Raw genomic sequence first — 22,508 nt, forward strand, 5'->3', positions numbered from 1 at the left:
AGCTAGATTAAGGAAAGGCAAACCTATGTTTCTAGCATTTGTAGACTTAGAGAAAGCTTTTGACAATGTTGACTGGAATACTCTCTTTCAAATTCTGAAGGTGGCAGGTGTAAAATACAGGGAGCGAAAGGCTATTTACAATTTGTACAGAAACCAGATGGCAGTTATAAGAGTCGAGGGGCATGAAAGGGAAGCAGTGGCTGGGAAGGGAGTGAGACAGGATTGTAGCCTCGGCCTGATGTTATTCAATCTGAATATTGAGCAAGCAGTAAAGGAAACAAAAGAAAAATTCAGAGTAGGTATTAAAATCCATGGAGAAGAAATAAAAACTTTGAGGTTCGCCAATGACATTGTAATTCTGTCAGAGACAGCAAAGGACTTGGAAGAGCAGTTGAACGGAATGGACAGTGGCTTGAAAGGAGGATATAAGATGAACATCAACAAAAGCAAAATGAGGATAATGGAATGTAGTTGAATTAAGTCGAGTGATGCTGAGGGAATTAGATTAGGAAATGAGACACATAAAGTAGTAAAGGAGTTTTGCTGTTTGGGGAGCAAAGTAACTGATGATGCTCAAAGTAGAGAAGATATAAAATGTAGACTGGCAATGGCAAGCAAAGCGTTTCTGAAGAAGAGAAATTTGTTAACATGGAGTATAGATTTAAGTGTCAGGAAGTCTTTTCTGAAAGTATTTGTATGGAATGTAGCCATGTATGGAAGTGAAAGATGGACGGTAAATAGTTTGGACAAGAAGAGAATAGAAGCTTTTGAAATGTGTTCCTACAGAAGAATGCTGAAGATTAGATGGGTAGATCACGTAACTAATGAGAAGGTATTGAATAGAATTCGGGAGAAGAGAAGTTTGTGGCACAACTTGACTAGAAGAAGCGATCGGTTGGTAGGACATGTTTTGAGGCATCAAGGGATCACAAATTTAGCATTGGAGGGCAGCGTGGAGGGTAAAAATCGTAGAGGGAGACCAAGAGATGAATACACTAAGCAGATTCAGAAGGATGTAGGTTGCAGTAAGTACTGGGAGATGAAGAAGCTTGCACAGGATAGAGTAGCAAGGAGAGCTGCATCAAACCAGTCTCAGGACTGAAGACCACAACAACAACAACTCAATAAGATATGTGCTGCTAAGAGGAGAAAAGTTGAAATATCTGTAAAAATTGGGATAATAATTAGAGGAACTTCTTAATCATTTCTATGCTCATTCGGTGTCACATATTGTCTCAGAAGAGATTCTACTAGTGACTGGCATTGAAAAAATGTTAAATCAGACTTTATCATTACTATGTTGAAGATGCACAGTTTTCCACAGGGTTGCAGCTTTTCACTCTCTGAATGCAATAGTAAAGGCATACCTGATACTGGCTTCTGCACATGTGCATATCTCTGTTCCGCAGTTTTGTTGTGTACTCCATAAATTTCAGATGTTGAGTTTTGCTTGATTTTTCTTTGTACAGAGCCTCATTTATTCATAATTTGGCTTAACTCTGGATTCAGGCAAGGAACAGGGGCTCTCTCTACCTTAACTGAATGCTTGCAAACTATCAAGTTGATCTTACAGAGCAGCAAGTTAGCAAGTGAATTTTTGAACAGTTTTGGAAGGTTATTGCCAGTCTACTACCATTTAATATCTGAAAAATAGTTCTTAAGGTACCATGTTTTGCAGATTTCAGAGTAGTGTATATTGTTATACATTATTATGTATGATTTTCTTCAGGCAATGTGTACAGGGGACATAAACACAATATTATAGGCAGAGAGACCATATTTCTGACCTCCATCTTTCTGCTGGTGATATTATTTTCTTAATGTCTCGTATAGGCCTACATATTGCTTGAAGAAAATCACACCTATTAATGGACGTGACTCTGTGGTATACAGTAGATTGAATCTAGGTGTTTAATGCTTATATCGGAGTGGAACCATCTATTCGAGTTATCTGCAGAGGGAATAACAATGTACACATATTGCAACATGAGTAGGAAATACTACTATGCCAATTTGGTGTGGGTAATAGATGACCTTGATTACACATTTATAATTATGTACTTTTATTTTGAGAAACAAGAAGCTTGCCACTCTTTAGTTATTGATGTCATTCCCCTATTCTAATTAATAAATTCAGATTTAAATAAAACTTGAACACACATGCCCGTTATCCCCCTCCCCCCCCCCCCCCTCGCCAGAATAAAAGTAACCAGGGTTGTTGTAATTTAATCTGGTGAAAAAAAAAACCATAGTGTTCCACTTAAAAAAAATAAAACTCAACTATATTTAATACTGAAGATTTAATTAAAATACAAAACATTACATTGGTAAGCTTTCTCAAATTAAAAAGAGTCGTCATGATTATCGAAGGCAACTGTTTACTGTCACAAGAATTTATTTTAGTAGGATTGTGTTCTAGCTTTTATTGCAGTGTAAGGAGCACAGTTAAATAACATTTACACACAAAAAAACACTTTAACTTGATGTAGAATCCTACTTACTGTAAAGCACAGTTTAGTCCTGTTTGGAAATATGCATAAATTTATATATCTTCACTAATTTCTTGGCTCTTTTCTCTCCTAAATTATTTCTTTATTTGACCAAACAAGCCCGTAAATGGAGGAAATTCTCTCAATGGGTGCAGTGCTATCAGGACAAAAGGTAAGGCTTTTCACAAAAGTAATAAATCCTGTTGGTAAGTTTGCTTTTTTTGCTATTTTTAGCTCCATTATCTTCCACCATTTGTTTGGAGAGAACTGTGTTACAATTGCATCAGGAAACATAATGGCAGGAAAATAACCAGAATCCACAATCCTAAAGAGACGTAACACTTGAAACACACTGTTTTTTGGTTATTTTCTTATAGGGTTCCATATCATATAGTACCTGTGGTCTAGGGGTAGCATCTTTGATTAATAATCAAAATGTCTTCGGTCCCAGGTTCGATCCCCGCCACTGCCTAAATTTTGATAAAAAATCAGCATTGGCGGCCGAAGACTTCCGGCATAAGAAGTCAGCCTCATTCTGCCAACGGCCTTGTCAAAGAGGGCGGAGGAGCGGATAGAGGTTCAGGGCACTCTCTTGTCCTAGGGGTGGGAAATTGCCCCTAAAGGCGGAAGAATCAGCAATGATCAACAACATGAGGATGCAGAAGGCAATGGAAACAACTGCATTAAAGACACGTAACATGTACCCACAGGACATGTGGCCTGTATTTGAAGAAGTGTCATGATGATCTCTCCATTGGCAAAAGATTCCGGAATAGTCCCCCATTCGGATCTCCAGGAGGGGACTGCCAAGGGGGAGTTTACCATGAGAAAAAGATAATAATTGAATAATCAACGAAAGGATAATGTTCTATGAGTCGGGGCGTGGAATGTCAGAAGCTTGAACGTGGTAGGGAAACTAGAAAATCTGAAAAGGGAAATGCAAAGGCTCAATCTAGATATAGTAGGAGTCAGTGAAGTGAAGTGAAGTGAAGTGGAAGGAAGACAAGGATTTCTGGTCAGATGAGTATCGGGTAATATCAACAGCAGCAGAAAATGGTATAACAGTTGTAGGATTCGTTATGAATAGGAAGGTAGGGCAGAGGGTGTGTTACTGTGAACAGTTCAGTGACCGGGTTGTTCTAATCAGAATCAACAGCAGACCAACACCGACAATGATAGTTCAGGTATACATGCCGACGTCGCAAGCTGAAGATGAACAGATAGAGAAAGTGTATGAGGATATTGAAAGTGTAATGCAGTATGTAAAGGGGGACGAAAATCTAATAGTCATGGGCGACTGGAATGCAGTTGTAGGGGAAGGAGTAGAAGAAAAAGTTACAGGAGAATATGGGCTTGGGACAAGGAATGAAAGAGGAGAAAGACTAATTGAGTTCTGTAACAAGTTTCAGCTAGTAATATCGAATACCCTGTTCAAGAATCACAAGAGGAGGAGGTATACTTCGAAAAGGCCGGGAGATACGGGAATATTTCAATTAGATTACATCATGGTCAGACAGAGATTCCGAAATCAGGTACTGGATTGTAAGGCGTACCCAGGAGCAGATATAGACTCAGATCACAATATAGTAGTGATGAAGAGTAGGCTGAAGTTCAAGACATTAGTCAGGAAGAATCAATACGCAAAGAAGTGGGATACAAAAGTACTAAGGAATGACGAGATACGTTTGAAGTTCTCTAACGCTATAGATACAGCAATAAGGAATAGCGCAGTTGGCAGTACAGTTGAAGAGGAATGGACATCTCTAAAACGGGCCATCACAGAAGTTGGGAAGGAGAACATAGGTACAAAGAAGGTAGCTGCAAAGAAACCATGGGTAACAGAAGAAATACTTCAGTTGATTGATGAAAGGAGGAAGTACAAACATGTTCTGGGAAAACCAGTAATACAGAAATACAAGTCGCTGTGGAATGAAATAAATGGGACGTGCAGGGAAGCTAAGACGAAATGGCTGCAGGAAAAATGTGAAGACATCGAAAAAGATACGATTGTTGGAAGGACAGACTCAGCATACAGGAAAGTCAAAACAACCTTTGGTGACATTAAAAGCAACGGTGGTAACATTAAGAGTGCAACGGGAATTCCACTGTTAAATGCAGAGGAGAGAGCAGATAGGTGGAAAGAATACATTGAAAGTCTCTATGAGGGTAAGGATTTGTCTGATGTGATAGAAGAAGAAACAGGAGTCGATTTAGAAGAGATAGGGGATCCAGTATTAGAATCGGAATTTAAGAGCTTTGGAGGACTTACGGTCAAATAAGGCAGAAGGGATAGATAACATTCCATCAGAATTTCTAAAATCATTGGGGGAAGTGGCAACGAAACGACTATTCACGTTGGTGTGTAGAATATATGAGTCTGGCGATATACCATCTGACTTTCGGAAAAGCATCATCCACACAATTCCGAAGACGGCAAGAGCTGACAAGTGCGAGAATTATCGCACAATCAGCTTAACAGCTCATGCATCGAAGCTGCTTACAAGAATAATATACAGAAGAATGGAAAAGAAAATTGAGAATGTGCTAGGTGACAATCAGTTTGGCTTTAGGAAAAGTAAAGGGACGAGAGAGGCAATTCTGACGTTACGGCTAATAATGGAAGCAAGGCTAAAGAAAAATCAAGACACTTTCATAGGATTTGTCGACCTGGAAAAAGCGTTCGACAATATAAAATGGTGCAAGCTGTTCGAGATTCTGAAAAAAAGTAGGGGTAAGCTATAGGGAGAGACGGGTCATATACAATATGTACAACAACCAAGAGGGAATAGTAAGAGTGGACGATCAAGAACGAAGTGCGCGTATTAAGAAGGGTGTAAGACAAGGCTGTAGCCTTTCGCCCCTACTCTTCAATCTGTACATCAAGGAAGCAATGATGGAAATTAAAGAAAGGTTCAGGAGTGGAATTAAAATACAAGGTGAAAGAATATCAATGATACGATTCGCTGATGACATTGCTATCCTGAGTGAAAGTGAAGAAGAATTAAATGATCTGCTGAACGGAATGAACAGTCTAATGAGTACACAGTATGGTTTGAGAGTAAATCGGAGAAAGATGAAGGTAATGAGAAGTAGTAGAAATCACAACAACGAGAAACTTAACATCAGGATTGATGGTCACGAAGTCAATGAAGTTAAGGAATTCTGCTACCTAGGCAGTAAAATAACCAATGACGGACGTAGCAAGGAGGACATCAAAAGCAGACTCGCTATGGCAAAAAAGGCATTTCTGGCCAAGAGAAGTCTACTAATATCAAATACCGGCCTTAATTTGAGGAAGAAATTTCTGAGGATGTACGTCTGGAGTACAGCATTGTATGGTAGTGAAACATGGACTGTGGGAAAACCGGAACAGAAGAGAATCGAAGCATTTGAGATGTGGTGCTATAGACGAATGTTGAAAATTAGGTGGACTGATAAGGTAAGGAATGAGGAGATTCTACGCAGAATCGGAGAGGAAAGGAATACGTGGAAAACACTGATAAGGAGAAGGGACAGGATGATAGGACATCTGCTAAGACATGAGGGAATGACTTCCATTGTACTAGAGGGAGCTGTAGAGGGCAAAAACTGTAGAGAAAGACAGAGATTGGAATACGTAGGTTGCAAGTGCTACTCTGAGATGAAGAGGTTAGCACAGGAAAGGAATTCATGGCGGGCCGCATCAAACCAGTCAGTAGACTGATGACAAAAAAAAAAAAAAAAATCAGGACGTCCTAAAAGACAAATCATAGTTTGACAGCTTGTTGAATATTTGTCCTGTGTGCTTGAAGATAGTTATCGGAGAAGATGAATGGCATCTTTATAAATCATAACATTATCCAAGATTTTGACAATGTTAGCAGGGACTTTTTCAGGGTACTCTGTTACAGTTTTCACATACTTAGAATAGTTGCATAGGCAATCGTGCTGGGAAATCCATTTAGTGGGATTTGTGAGTTGTGGCGTAAGAGCACTGCTTCCTTTAGCCAGTCACATGTTTTTGATGGTTCTGAAAGTAATTATGGACCTCACCAATATGCTTTATTATACTCGTAGGTGTCATTTTTTCCTTGATTAGATTAATGAAATGAGCCAAACAACCGTATGTTAACAAGTGAGGCAGGTATTCTTTTGAAAGCCATCACATTTTTATCATTTTATTTTCATTATCACTGCCAACTGCAAATATTTTTTTTTTTTTTTTTTTAATTTAGCTTCATGCATTTTAATTGATTTTTCTCAAAGACTCAGCAACATAATTAGCAGCCCTTTGGTTGGTTCCACAATCAGTTACATTTAATAGAAGTGCTTTTTGGCTTGTATGGATACTGATTGCTATAATTGGGTCATTCTTTTTATGAGACCACCCATTTTGTAGTAATACAATGCTATTATGCTATTTAACTGATTTTTTTTATATTTGCATAACCTTATCTGCAACTTCATCAGACAACTTCCCACTTAATTTGAAGCAATCAGGACTAACACAACCAGTTGAAAGTGCTTGAATTTTGTCTGTGTATTCTGGAGCTGAAGCTGCATTGAAGGTTATGTTACTAGCATAGAAGAATTTTGCTATCAATAGATCCAGTTGTTGCTTCTGTTAATCACTGATTTTAATTAAAATGTCACCCAGATTGTCTGTTCTTTCTTCAGTGGTGTTGAAGCTGAATGTTGACTGCCATGACCTACTAATATATAACCACTGACTCTGCCTGATACCTTTCTTCCAGCATTAAATGACATGATGTTGAAAATTGATCTGTAAGAAAATAATTTTACTGTTATTAATTGTACTATAAAGGAGGTTATTTTCTGTTATAATTAATTGATATGTAGCTTGTTTTTATGGAAAAACAGAAACACAAGAAATATGCATAACTAAACTCACCTGCATAATATGGATCCAATGCTGGATCAAAGCATGAATTTTCACAACTACATCATCTTTACAACAGCGTGCTTCAACAAGGGACTGTGATCATTGTGCAAGGCTCTGGCTGTCAACATAGGAAAATTTAATTTACCACTTTTGACTGTTTAATTTACCAGCTTTTTCCACTAATAAAGTAGTTGTAAGACTGGGTTAAAGTTTTGTATAAATTAATCATAAGAATTTAAATTGAACTGTTTGTCAATATGAAAAACTTCCAAAAAACAAAACAATTAACCCACTGGGTATTTTTTTAAAAAATGAATAATAATAAACAACTACTGCTACTTTATTCAACATCAGCTGACAAAGGGATCATTTTTCTGCGTTCATTATTTCATAACAAGTGAATATAAAGATGTAACTTTTTTATGATAAGCAATGATATGAGAAGGTAGGTAGACAGCATTTCACCTTAGCAATTAAGATTTATTTTAGATTAATTTCATAGGCAACATTCTGATAGAATGTATATACTTCAGAAGTATGGGCGACCATGAACTTAAAGGCAGAAGTATGGAATTGTCAAAGGGCATACACAAGAAAGAAAGAAAACAAACTTGTCTACTGTTGGAGTAATCCTTTTTCAAGATAGAATACAAAAGTACGCACACACACGTGTTCTCTCTCTCTCTCTCTCTCTCTCTCTCTCTCTCTCACTCACTCACTCACTCTCTCTCTCTCTCTCTCTCTCTCTCTCTCTCTCTCTCTCTCTCTGTCAGTCCCACCCCCCTCCCCCCCTTACCCCTTACACACACACACACACACACTGCCTAGTGCTGCTTTTCTGTAGGTGGACTATGGTGGGTCATGTAGAGGGGGGAGAGGTGGGTGGCAAGGAGAGATGTTGGGGATAGGTGGCTAGCAGCTCTGAAGGAGGCAGCCGGTTTGCCAGCTAAGAATGTGGGAAGAAAGGATGGTAGGTGCGTAGACTAGACATTTGATGCACAGTTTTTGGAGTTGGTAGGCAGCAGCTCACACTGAAGGTGATGTGAATTGGGAGATGGTGACAGTGTGGAGGGAGAGGAAACCATTAGATGGGAGGTGTGGGGACAGAGGGTTAAATGAGATTGACACGAGGACAATTATGGGAGTGCAGGATGTGTTGTAAGGATTACTCCCATCTGGGTTATTCAGAGGAGCTGATGGTGGAGGGAAGGATCCAGATGGTCTGGGTTGTGAAGCAGCCATTGAAATAGAGCATATTATGCTCAGCTGCATGTTGTGCCTTTGGGTGGTCAATTTTGTTCTTGGCAAAAGTTTTTGTATGGCCATTCATCCTGGTGGACAGCTTGCTGATAGTTATACCAGAATAAAAACCTGTGTAATGTGTGCTACAGAATTGGTATATCAAATGACTGTTTTCACAGGTGGCCCAGGCTCTTATGGGTTAAGGTATGCCTGTGACAGGACAGGAATAAGTAGTGTTGGGTGGCTTGGATTGGGGATGTCTTTCTCCTTGATCTTCCACAGAGATACAGTTCCTGTGGCAAGGGGCTGGGAGTGGGAGTGGAGGACGTACCTGTAGTGATAGTAAATCCTTTGCTCAGTTTGCTGGAAGTCCCTTGAAGGCTATCGCAGACAGGCATTACCCCTCCTCCCCACCCAAAACTTGTCCATAAACGTATTTCCTGTATATCCTCACACACTTCCAACTCTCCCACTACCAAGAATCAGCTATAAAGGAACTACTCCCCCACTACCACTCGTCACCCTGTATCACCCTGTACTGGAACAGCTGAACTATATCCTCTCTCAGAGCTTTCTCTCTCATCATGGCCTGAAATGAGAGACATCATACCTAATATCCATCCCAACCCTGCTAAAGTGATGTTACATCACTCACCCAAACTATGTAACATTCTAGTCCATCTCTGTGCCACTTCCACTCCCCAACCCCTTGCCACAGCAATCATATCCCTGTGGAAGATCAAGGTGTGAGATCTGCCCTGCCCACGTGCCCAACACTTCCTACTCGTGTCACAGGCTTATCCTGCCCAATCAGAGACCAGGCCACCAGTGAAAGTAGCTGTTACATCAACTCTGCTGCAAACACTTCACAGATTTTTATGTCAGTGGGACAATGAACCAGTTGTCCGCTGCCAAACTATTGCGAAGAACAAAGTTGATCACTCAGTGGCACAGTATGCAGCTGAGCAGAACAAGGTCAATTTCAATTGGATGCTCCACTCCAGCACCAGTCTATCTGAACAACACAGATGGGAGTTACCCTTGCAACACAGTCTCCTCTTGCATAATCATCCTGGCATCAATTTCAGCTAACTTTCTGTTCCCAACCGCTCCACCCCAACAGTTTCCACTCCCTTCGTCCTGTCGTCACCTCCCATTCATGTCCCCACGCTTCAGCACACATCACTGCCCACCAGTTCTAACACTTATGCATCATATGCTTAGCTTGTGCACTTGCCACCCCTCCATCCTGCATTCTTAGCATGCAAACCAGCTGCCCACCCCTCCACACTAGTCCACCTATCGAAATGCAGCACTGTCATTGTGTGTCCCGCTGGTGCCATTTAGGGGCATATATGAGTGCATGAGCATGCATGCGTGCGTGCGTGCGTGCATGCATGTGTTCCTGCATGCACGCATCCGTGTCTTCCAGTAAAAGACAATTAACTGCAAACCAACAAGTTTTCTTATTTTAGGTTAGTCATTTAAGAAACAACTGAACAAAAAACTGCGGTGACTGAGTGTTTATGTTAAAGGATACTAAACATGTTGCTGTTGTTGTGGTCTTCAGTCCTGAGACTAGTTCGATGCAGCTCTCCATGCTACTCTATCCTGTGCAAGCTTCTTCATCTCCCAGTACCTACTGCAACCTACATCCTTCTGAATCTGCTTAATGTATTCATCTCTTGGTCTCCCCCTACGATTTTTACCCTCCACACTGCCCTCCAATACTAAATTGGTGATCCCTTGATGCCTCAGAACATGTCCTACCAACCGATCCCTTCTTCTGGTCAAGTTGTGCCACAAACTCCTCTTCTCCCCAATCCTATTCAGTACCTCCTCATTAGTTATGTGATCTACCCATCTAATCTTCAGCATTCTTCTGTAGCACCACATTTCGAAAGCTTCTATTCTCTTCTTGTCCAAACTATTTACCGTCCATGTTTCACTTCCATACATGGCTACACTCCATACAAATACTTTCAGAAATGACTTCCTGACACTTAAATCTATACTCGATGTTAACAAATTTCTCTTCTTCAGAAACGCTTTCCTTGCCATTGCCAGCCTACATTTTATATCCTCTCTACTTCGACCGTAATCAGTTATTTTGCTCCCCAAATAGCAAAACTCCTTTACTACTTTAAGTGTCTCATTTCCTAATCTAATACCCTCAACATCACCCGACTTAATTCGACTACATTCCATTATCCGCGTTTTGCTTTTGTTGATGTTCATCTTATATCCTCCCTTCAAGACACCATCCATTCCGTTCAACTGCTCTTCCAAGTCCTTTGCTGTCTCTGACAGAATTACAATGTCATTGGCGAACCTCAATGTTTTTATTTCTTCTCCATGGATTTTAATACCTACTCCGAATTTTTCTTTTGTTTCCTTTACTGCTTGCTCAATATACAGATTGAACAACATCGGGGAGAGGCTACAACCCTGTCTTACTCCCTTCCCAACCACTGCTTCCCTTTCATGTCCCTCGACTCTTATAACTACCATCTGGTTTCTGTACAAATTGTAAATAGCCTTTCGCTCCCTGTATTTTACCCCTGCCACCTTTAGAATTTGAAAGAGAGTATTCCAGTTAACATTGTCAAAAGCTTTCTCTAAGTCTACAAATGCTAGAAACGTAGGTTTGCCTTTCCTTAATCTTTCTTCTAAGATAAGTCGTAAGGTCAGTATTGCCTCACGTGTTCCAGTATTTCTACGGAATCCAAACTGATCTTCCCCGAGGTCGGCTTCTACTAGTTTTTCCATTCGTCTGTGAAGAATTCGCGTTGGTATTTTGCAGCCGTGGCTTATTAAAGTGATAGTTTGGTAATTTTCACATCTGTCAACACCTGCTTTCTTTGGGATTGGGATTATTATATTCTTCTTGAAGTCTGAGGGTATTTCGCCTGTTTCATACATCTTGCTCACCAGATGGTAGAGTTTTATCAGGACTGGCTCTCCCAAGGCCGCCAGTAGTTCTAATGGAATGTTGACTACTCCGGGGGTCTTGTTTCGATTCAGGTCTTTCAGTGCTCTGTCAAACTCTTCACGCAGTATCGTATCTCCCATTTCATCTTCATCTACATCCTCTTCCATTTCCATAATATTGTCCTCAAGTACATCGCACTTGTATAGACCCTCTATATACTCCTTCCACCTTTCTGCCTTCCCTTCTTTGCTTAGAACTGGGTTTCCATCTGAGCTCTTGATATTCATACAAGTCGTTCTCTTATCTCCAAAGGTCTCTTTAATTTTCCTGTAGGCAGTATCTATCTTACCCCTAGTAAGATAAGCCTCTACATCCTTACATTTGTCCTCTAGCCATCCCTGCTTCGCCATTTTGCACTTCCTGTCGATCTCATTTTTGAGACGTTTGTATTCCTTTTTGCCTGCTTCATTTACTGCATTTTTATATTTTCTCCTTTCATCAATTAAATTCAATATTTCTTCTGTTACCCAAGGATTTCTACTAGCCCTCGTCTTTTTACCTATTTGATCCTCTGCTGCCTTCACTACTTCATCCCTCAAAGCTACCCATTCTTCTTCTACTGTATTTCTTTCCCCCATTCCTGTCAATTGTTCCCTTATGCTCTCCCTGAAACTCTATACAACCTCTGGTTCTTTCAGTTTATCCAGGTCCCATCTCCTTAAATTCCCACCTTTTTGCAGTTTCTTCAGTTTTAATCTACAGGTCACAACCAATAGATTGTGGTCAGAGTCCACATCTGCCCCTGGAAATGTCTTACAATTTAAAACCTGGTTCCTAAATCTCTGTCTTACCATTATATAATCTATCTGATACCTTTTAGTATCTCCAGGGTTCTTCCATGTATACAACCTTCTTTCATGATTCTTAAACCAAGTGTTAGCTATGATTAAGTTGTGCTCTGTGCAAAATTCTACCAGGCGGCTTCCTCTTTCATTTCTTAGCCCCAATCCATATTCACCTACTATGTTTCCTTCTCTCCCTTTTCCTACACTCGAATTCCAGTCACCCATGACTATTAAATTTTCGTCTCCCTTCACTACCTGAATAATTTCTTTTATATCATCATACATTTCTTCAATTTCTTCGTCATCTGCAGAGCTAGTTGGCGTATAAACTTGTACTACTGTAGTAGGTGTGGGCTTCGTATCTGTCTTGGCCACAATAATGCGTTCACTGTGCTGTTCGTAGTAGCTTACCCTCATTCCTATTTTCCTATTCATTATTAAACCTACTCCTGCATTACCCCTATTTGACTTTGTGTTTATAACCCTGTAGTCACCTGACCAGAAGTCTTGTTCCTCCTGCCACCGAACTTCACTAATTCCCACTATATCTAACTTTAACCTATCCATTTCCCTTTTCAAATTTTCTAACCTACCTGCCCAATTAAGGGACCTGACATTCCACGCTCCGATCCATAGAACACCAGTTTTCTTTCTCCTGATAACGACATCCTCTTGAGTAGTCCCCGCCCGGAGATCCGAATGGGGGACTATTTTACCTCCGGAATATTTTACCCAAGAGGACGCCATCATCATTTAATCATACAGTAAAGCTGCATGCCCTCGGGAAAAATTACGGCCGTAGTTTCCCCTTGCTTTCAGCCGTTCGCAGTACCAGCACAGCGAGGCCGTTTTGGTTATTGTTACAAGGCCAGATCAGTCAATCATCCAGACTGTTGCCCCTGCAACTACTGAAAAGGCTGCTGCCCCTCTTCAGGAACCACACGTTTGTCTGGCCTCTCAAGAGATACCCCTCCGTTGTGGTTGTACCTACGGTACGGCTGTCTGTATCGGTGAGGCACGCAAGCCTCCCCACCAACGGCAAGGTCCATGGTTCATATAAACATATAAAACATATTACAGTAATGTGCGGTGTCTATTCTTTTGGACCTGTGGCACTCGGTGGGAGTGTGGATCAGTCGAGAGCATACTGAGATAGTCCGTGCAGTTGTGATAATGCTGTGTCCTGGATGGCACAGTCTACCGCACCTGCCTAGTAAGCAGGAGATCCTGCGTTCAAATCCCGGTCTGGTACACATTTTCACTTTCCACCGCCGATCCTGTTTAATGGCCCGCTGCAGCTGACAGCAGTGATCCGCCTTCAACTTACATACATAATGAAGCCTGTATAAAATTGCCTTTATTCGGTCCAAAAGAAATATTCTCATCTAGTGAGCAGTGTAGGTTGACGATTAAAATTCTTCTAAGTCTGGTTTTAAATTTTGCAATGTGGAGTGATGTGACTGAACTCAATAAAGCATTGGCAAGCATCTGTCCTGCATTAATATCCAGGGTTTAGGGAATAGATTGACATGAGTATCTTGGTTTTGCACCAATTCTTCTTTAAATTTGAAAGATTGGAAAGATTAACTTCAGTTGTGGCACCACATACTTCTGTTACATAGATTTTTATTAGATGACACCAGTGCATAATAAGCAGTTCATGATAGTACCTGAGGATCACTGCAGTATTTGCTAAGCATATTTATTGCAAGTATATTTTCAGTCTGTTTGCTTGCCAGAGAATGAACTTGCATACATCCTAGGAATGTTATATAGTTCTCTTTAATGGCAATATTAGTACCAATGCACAGTTGAATTTAAAAATCTGTCTTCTGATGTTAAAATCAGTATTATGCTGTTACCTCGGTGCTGACTTTCATGGAAATACCGAATTATGTAATTTGTAATATGGTTGCACAGTATTTCTAATTGATAATCTTCGTGCTTGCACACAATAGAAGTATTGTCAGCATACAGAATTAACTTTGAATTTGTGAGGCAGTATTTTATGCCATTTGCATAAATGAGGAAAGAAGGGATCAGAAAACATAAGACAACAGTCTGAGGAAGGGCATAGTAAGCACCATGCCTCTGACAATATATAAGTTGGAAAAACAGGTGATGAAGCTTTTCAATTTTAAACATTTATCATTATATTATTGTGTGGATGACTACTGACACTGAAGTATGTTCTAGTGTGGTTGCTAGCAGGCTTTATTGTGCTACTGCTGCCTGCCAGGCACAGAATGAACTGTATTCTTCAGATGTGACTAAAGATGCACTCATTCAGGCTGTGTAATAGAAACCTGTTGGCTTTAGCAAATATCAGACTGGCAGAATTAACTTTGAAGGAGGAGCAGAACGTTCAGTGTCCAGAAGCAGTCATCAAGTCTAGAGGCGTACTTACCCATCAGATTTCATTTGCCTGTCATAAACAGCAATTAATAGATGGTAGAGTGAAGGCTTTAATCAAAACTAATTAAAGAATTTAAAGGATGTGACATAGAAATTGTGTGTTGCTATGAATGCAGGTAGACCAAAATAAGAAATTAATGTGAAATAAAACAGTTAGGCTTTTTCACTTCCATTTAAATGTGAACAAGGAAGTAGTAGTAGTAGTAGTAGTAGTAGGGAAAGTTGAAATTATGTAGTTGTAATGGTATATCATGGAGAGCACAGTTGAAATAATAAGTCATTATGAACAAGGCATGCATGTGAATCACAATAAAAATAAAAAGGAAATTAATAATGATTCACAGTAAAATGGGATTAAGTGAAACTTAAACTATAAACATGTGAATGTGCATCTTTCTAGACTTATGGGTTTCATTCTCTCATCTTCAAAACTACTTGCTTTCTTCACTGTGATCCAGTATACAAATATTGTAAACCATGCTGATACATGACAGTTCTAGAAAATGTTCATCTTCTGCAAGTGAATTCTTCCCTGACAGTTACGCCAGACATTGCAAGTTTCCTTTTCTTGCTAAAGACTACCTCTATTTTCTGATGAGAGACAGATTTATAATGTCCTGAGTGAATTCTATGAAGGTCCACAAAGTTTACTTGTTCACGAAGCCTTTCATGTATGGTCACTGTGAATAATTAATTTCTGTTCTCCTGATCACTTTCTGTCATTCAAAGTAGTCACATGCTTTTCCCTATACAGCGTTCTAGTTCACTGGTACCTACTGACTGTCAATTTTAAAATTGGTTGTTTTTCTCAGAATCAATAGGGAGCCCTGCAATGGTTAGATTTCTGTTCTGACATATCAGTTCTCTCTTTAATTTTGTCTATATTTTTTGCCAATAGCATGCCTTCACACTCAGAACTATTGGTTTGAGGTACTGCAGTTCCTTACTTGCAACTGGGACTGTGCGTGTTCCCTGGCATCAAAAAATAAGGCCTCACATGCCCACTGTTCTTTTTTGCTGTTGCAGGTTCTTGGTTTTCCCATTTTAATGTAGCATACATTTGTGGTACACGTTGTTGTTGTTGTTGTTGTTCTCCAATCCAGAGACTGGTTTGATGCAGCTCTCCATGCTACTCTGTCCTGTGCAAGGTTCATCATCTCCCAGTACTTACTGCAACATACATACTTTGAAACTGTTTAGTGTATTCATTTCTTGGTCTCCCTCGACGATTTTTGCCCTCCACGCTGCCCTCCAATACTAAACTGGTGATCCCTTGATGCCTCAGAATATGCCCTACCAACCGATCCCTTCTTCTAGTCAAGTGGTGCCACAAATTTCTGTTCTCTCCAATTCTATTCAATACTTCCTCATTAGTTATGTGATCTACCGATCTAATCTTCAGCATTCTTCTGTAGCACCACATTTTGAAAGCTTCTAGTCTCTTCTTGTCTACACCATTTATCGTCCACGTTTCACTTCCATACATGGCTACACTCCATACAAATACTTTCAGAAACGACTTCCTGACACTTAAATCTATACTCGATGTTAATAAATTTATCTTCTTCAGAAACACTTTCCTTGCTGTTGTCAGTGTACATTTTATATCTTCTCTACTTCGACCATCATCACTTATTTTGCTCCCCAAATAGCAAAACTCATTACTACTTTAAGCGTCTCATTTCCTAATCTAATTCCCTCAGCATCACCCGACTTAATTCGATTACATTCCATTATCCTCATTTTGCTTTCATTGATGATCATCTTAAATCCTCCTTTCAAGACACTGTCCATCCCGTTCAGCTGCTCTTCCAGTTCATTTGCTGTCTCTGACAGAATTACAATGTCAAGTTTTTATTTCTTCTTCGTGGATTTTAATTCCTACTCTGAATTTTTCTTTTGTTGAATATCAGGGATAGGCTACAGCCCTGTCTCTCTCACTTCCCAACCACTGCTTCCCTTTCATGTCCCTTGACTCTTATAACTGCCATCAGGTTTATGTACAAATTGTAAATAGCCTTTCGCTCCCTGTATTTTACCCCTGCCACCTTCAGAATTTGAAAGAGAGTATTCCAGTCAACATTGTCAAAAGCTTTCTCTAAGTCTACAAATGCTAGAAATGTAGGTTTGCCTTTCCTTAACCTATTTTCTAAGATAAGTCATAGGGTCAGTATTGCCTCACGTGTTCCAACATTTCTATGGAATCCAAACTGATCTTCCCCGAGGTTGGGTTCTACCAGTTTATCCATTCGTCTGTAAAGAATTCGTGTTAGTATTTTTCAGCCGTGGCTTATTAAGCTGATAGTTTGGTAATTTTCACATGTGTCAACACCTGCTTTCTTTGGAATGGGAATTATTATATTCTTCTTGAAGTCTGAGGGTATTTCGCCTGTCTCATACATCTTGCTCACCAGATGGTAGAGTTTTGTTATGCCTGGCTCTCCCGAGGCTGTCAGTAGTTCTAATGGAATGTTGTGTAGTCCAAGGGCCTTGTTTTGACTCAGGTCTTTCAGTGCTCTGTCAAGCTCTTCATGCAGTATCATATCTCCTATTTCATCTTCATATACATCTACATTCTCTTCCATTTCTATGATATTGTCCTCAAGAACATTGCCCTTGTATAGACCCTCTATATACTCCTTCCACCTTTCTGCTTTCCCTTCTTTGCTTAGAACTGGGTTTCCATCTGAGCTCTTGATAATCATACAAGTGCTTCTCTTTTCTCCAAAGGTCTCTTTAATTTTCTGTAAGCGGTATCTATCTTACCCCTATTGAGATAAGCCTCTACATCCTTACATTTCTCCTCTAGCCATCCCTGCTTAGCCATTTTGCACTTCCTGTTGATCTCACTTTTGAGACATTTGTATTCCTTTTTGCCTGCTTCATTTACTGCATTTTTATATTTTCTCCTTTCATCATATAAATTCAATATTTCTACTGTTACCGAAGGATTTCTATTAGCCCTCGTCTTTTTACCTACTTGATCCTCTGCTACCTTCATTACTTCATCCCTCAGAGCTACCCATTCTTCTTCTACTGTATTTCTTTCCCCCATTGTTGTCAATCATTCCCTAATGCTCTCCCTGAAGCTATCTACAACCTCTGGTTCTATCAGTTTATCCAGGTCCCATCTCCTCAAATTCCCACCTTTTTGCAGTTTCTTCAGTTTTAATCTACAGTTCATAACCAATAGATTGTGGTCAGAGTCCACATATGCCCCTGGAAATGTCTTACAATTTAAAACCTGGTTCCTGAATCTCTGTCTTACCATTATATAATCTATCTGAGACCCTCCAGTATCTCCAAGCTTCTTTGATGTATACAACCTTCTTTTATGATTCTTGAACCAAGTGTTAGCTATGATTAAATAATGCTCTGTGCAAAATTCTACCAGGCAGCGTCCTCTTTCATTGCTTACTCCCATTCCATATTCACCTACTACGTTTTCCTCTCATCCTTTTCTTACTATCGAGTTCCAGTCACCCATGACTATTAAATTTTCATCTCCTTTCACTATATGAATAATTTCTTTTATCTCATCATACATTTCATCAATCTCTTCATCATCTGCAGAGCTAGGTGGCATATAAACTTGTACTACTGTGGTAGACGTACACTTCGTATGTATCTTGGCCACAATAATGTGTTCACTATGCTGTTTGTAATAGCTTACCCGCATTCCTATTTTTTATTCAGTATTAAACCCACTCCTGCATTACTCCTATTTGATTTTGTATTTATAACCCTGTAGTCACTTGACCAGATGTCTTGTTCCTCCTGCCACTGAACTTCACTAAGTTCCACTATATCTAACTTTAACCTATCCATTTCCCTTTTTAAATTTTCTAACCTACCTGCCCGATTAAGGAATCTGACATTCCGCACCCCAATCCGTAGAACACCAGTTTTCTTTCTCCTGATAACAACATCCTCCTGAGTAGTCCACGCCCGGAGATCCGAATGGGAGACTATTTTAGCTTCGGAATATTTTACCAAAGAGGACGCCATCATCATTTAACCATACAGTCAAGTTGCATGCCCTTGAGAAAAATGACGGCTGTAGTTTCCCCTTGCTTTCAGCCGTTTGCAGTACCAGCACAGCAAGGTCGTTTTGGTTAGTGTTGCAAGGTAAACCAGTCCATCATCCAGACTGTTGCCACTGCAACTACTGAAAAGGCTGCTTCAGGAACCACATGTTTGTCTGGCCTCTTAACAGATACCCCTCCGTTGTGGTTGCACCTACAGTACAGCTGTCTGTATCGCTGAGGCATGAAAGCCTCCCCACCAACGGCAAGGTCCGTGGTTCATAGGGGGGTTGGGGTACACAGTGAGTCCAAAATACACTTCTGGTTCTGTTACACTCATACTTAAGCACTCCTGTAGACTATCTCCAATTTTGCTAAAAACTCACAAGCCAAAGAAAGTGTACATCTCCCAGCAGCCACCATAACACTTTTAGTGCTACTTGATTTAGAACATCAAAGCCATTAACAAATACAGCAAGGCAGTTGCTGCCTGTTTCTTGTCAAATAATTTTGAAGAATAGATCTCCATTATGGACACCAACAGGAAGTCCTTTGAGAACAGTACATTTTCTTTAACATTTACCAGCCTATCCAGATATCCTACCTACTTTATGAATGCTGGCATGACTAGACTATCACCCAGTATTTTAAACTAATAACGATATTTTTTTTACATTCTTTGTATTTGTCCGAGGTTTACTACCCTCTCTCTTTCTAAGACTTTAAGTTAGTTTGTAGACCGTAAGGGTACCACATTGACTAGAGTTCCAAGAACTTTAGAAGATAGACATTCAGTTTCTCAAGCTGAGTGTTTGTGCATTTTCAAGGAGAAAAGGGGTGAAGAGCTGAGAGTCAGCTATGGAAGCATGGCAGAACAAGGGGAGCCAAAGGAAAATCTTGAAACAGTTATGTTGAATATTGTGGTTCTCAAAAGTGTAATAAATGTTGACAGAAAACAAGAAGTTGCATTTAAAAAGGAGTGCACTAGTTAATGAATTCTGGGGAAGGCAACATAAGTTGAAGTTATGGAAGTAGTTTCAGATTCAAGTGGCTCAAGTGTTTAACATTAACAATTGTGCACTGGTGATGAGAAATGGTAATTGAACTAAACAAGAACTGGTTTAAGCTTCAATAATTTTCGTGAGTAATGTGACACTAACTTCACTGAAAATAGTGTTGTAAAGTAAATGACAAGTGTGAGTAAGGACTGAAGTAGACCTATTATTATGTTAAAGTTATTCTTTAAACATGAGTGCCTAACTGCAAGTACCTCTTATAATTTTTACATGGTGCTCTAATAAACACTGAGAGACAGACACAGGCTATATATTTTTTTGACAAAAATGTACAGGTTTTCTTCCAATGTTGGAGTGGCAACTGCTAAGGTTACAAGATAGGCTCTTCTGTAAATTTAAAAATTATTGTATATCGTAAAAGTGAAGATATCTGTTGGAAGTAATCATCACAATACATGCTACACCTCATAGAAAAATGTTTTACTATTGATATATTGGCCTACAAGGTGAGAATAATTTGCACTGAGGAAGGTCACACAGTGACTGAAATCGATCTGTAAACTAAAGAATTTCAATATTTGTGGCCGATGTTGCCATTTATCCAAAATATATTAAACATAACCCAAGGCATTATATTACCTATAATATTGAAATGAACAATCTTGCAAAAACAGTGACATGTTATTGCTAACAAGTACTTTTTCGCACCTTTTAGTCTTCCCTTGTTCATTCCATACCAAATAAATTCCAGTGGCCTTGATTATATCTGTGACAGCTAAACAAATGTTTGAAATATAGAGACAGACTAGTTTCTAATTTTGAGTTTAATGCACACTGACAGTAATTCACAACAACTAATTAGGGAGACAATAATATTATTTAATTTCAGAACTTACTGAGGTGAGTGCCAAAAATGGAGGCATGGTATCTGCCAGGGATGTTGTTGCTGCTATCCAGCCAAACACCTGTCTTATTACTGTCATGTTGGCTAACAATGAGACTGGGATCATTCAGCCTGTTGAAGAAATTGCAAAGTATGTAAAATATATACATATTATCATCACTGTTGGATTAATGTTTACATACATGAAAATAAGAAATGTAATAACCAACATGCCATTCATTTCATTGTAAGATTTACTTTTGCTGCTGAAATAAATAATGAATAATTACGCTTCCACATTTTATGCACCTATATAATGTTGGTTTATGGCCTATAAGATAATGTGTTGAAAAATGATTTTAAACCTGTAACTGAGCATTAGCAGTAAATTGTGTGTTGGGTACTGCCTTAGGAGTTATTTGTAGAACTTCATATATTTTGACTCTTGACTACTTAGGTGACAAATAGCAGAGAAGTTTTTAGTGTTGTGGCATGTCATTTCTAATTTCATTAATGCTTTATTTTGATTTTTGTAAATGTCCTCCATGTTCTAAATTTTATTGGTCATGTCACAGTTGTCTTCCTTCTTCTTACTGTTTTACAATTAGGAAGCTGTTGAATAATTACACTAGACGGTTGCAGCTCATAACAATGAATTGTCCAGTGATAAATAAAAGCCACTTTCATGTAATAAAATGTGTACAGTTTCAAATACACACTTGCCAGATAGCTACATATTTGCCATTCTGCACTGGAAAAGCCTCAAATCAATACAGTATCCACACTGTAAACCATTAAAGAATATTCACCGAAGCTGTACTTTCAACAATTAAGAGTATTCCAATGAAAAAAATACAGGAGCTTCAGAATATTTTTGTAACAGGTAAAAAAAAAAACAAAAAAACAAAATTGATCCATCTACATCTGTACTCTGCAAACCACTGTGAGGTGCATGACAGATGGTACATCTTATTGTACCAGGTACTATACCCGGACCAGAATAACAAAGTGATTGACACCATAGCACAGCTTAGCGTGGAATGGGATGGGGATGTCGGATCACTGGTGCATGCATGTGCAGTCAGGCTGCAGCAGGAACAGCTTAGCGGTTGCTTACTAGACTATCATCTCGCGGCACCTTTTAACTTTCGATACTGAGTTCGCGTTACAGTATTGTAATATCTTGGTGACTTAATAAGTGCACTCCTGTGTATAAAATGATCCCATGTCCCTATTATTTGTATATCTCAACAAAAGCACCAGGTAGTGCATTGTCCTGTACTGTAACCAGAATGAATCATGTTCCGTTGTCATATTTGATAGGAAAGGGATGTTAAAATGGATCTGAATTGTTCATGTAAATGCAATAACTAACAACACTAAAATACTGTAAACTGCTTGAGTACTTACCGGTAACTGTAGTGTGCATGCAGTGTGTTATACTTGTGCAGAGGAACATTCCTTAATAACGAGATGAGATATATTGTCAAATGTGCTACACACCATGCAGTCAAAAATCCAAAATACAAACACAAAAATAAAGACAAATTAAAGGCAAAAGGTAAATGCCATTTAGTGTAGAATCACTTTCTTCCTCGACACTGTCATTATCTGAGCTCTGGTCTGTGGACGAGTCACTGGAATTGCCCAAGGATATAATTATATTTTCAGTATTACTCCACTTTTCCACACTTCTTTAACAACCGTATCTGTGTGATGTACAACATTATTCCATTTCTCTGGTGTTATTTATGCCACTGCATCCTCTAACAGTCGTAA

The 22,508-nt window shown here is 39.3% G+C and overlaps 1 protein-coding gene across 3 annotated transcripts in view; it reads left to right on the forward strand.

Moving 5' to 3' along the window:
- Positions 1-22,508, forward strand: part of LOC124788123 (selenocysteine lyase-like) — a 164,784-nt gene that overhangs the window by 64,340 nt on the left and 77,936 nt on the right. For all 3 annotated transcript variants that reach the window (XM_047255254.1, XM_047255256.1, XM_047255253.1), the window contains exon 4: positions 20,736-20,880. In XM_047255254.1, the coding sequence (XP_047111210.1) occupies positions 20,736-20,880 (145 nt within the window). The remainder of the gene's footprint in view (positions 1-20,735; positions 20,881-22,508) is intronic.

The sequence above is a fragment of the Schistocerca piceifrons genome, chromosome 3, assembly GCF_021461385.2.
Source record: "Schistocerca piceifrons isolate TAMUIC-IGC-003096 chromosome 3, iqSchPice1.1, whole genome shotgun sequence".
In the NCBI taxonomy this organism is placed as follows: domain Eukaryota; kingdom Metazoa; phylum Arthropoda; class Insecta; order Orthoptera; family Acrididae; genus Schistocerca; species Schistocerca piceifrons.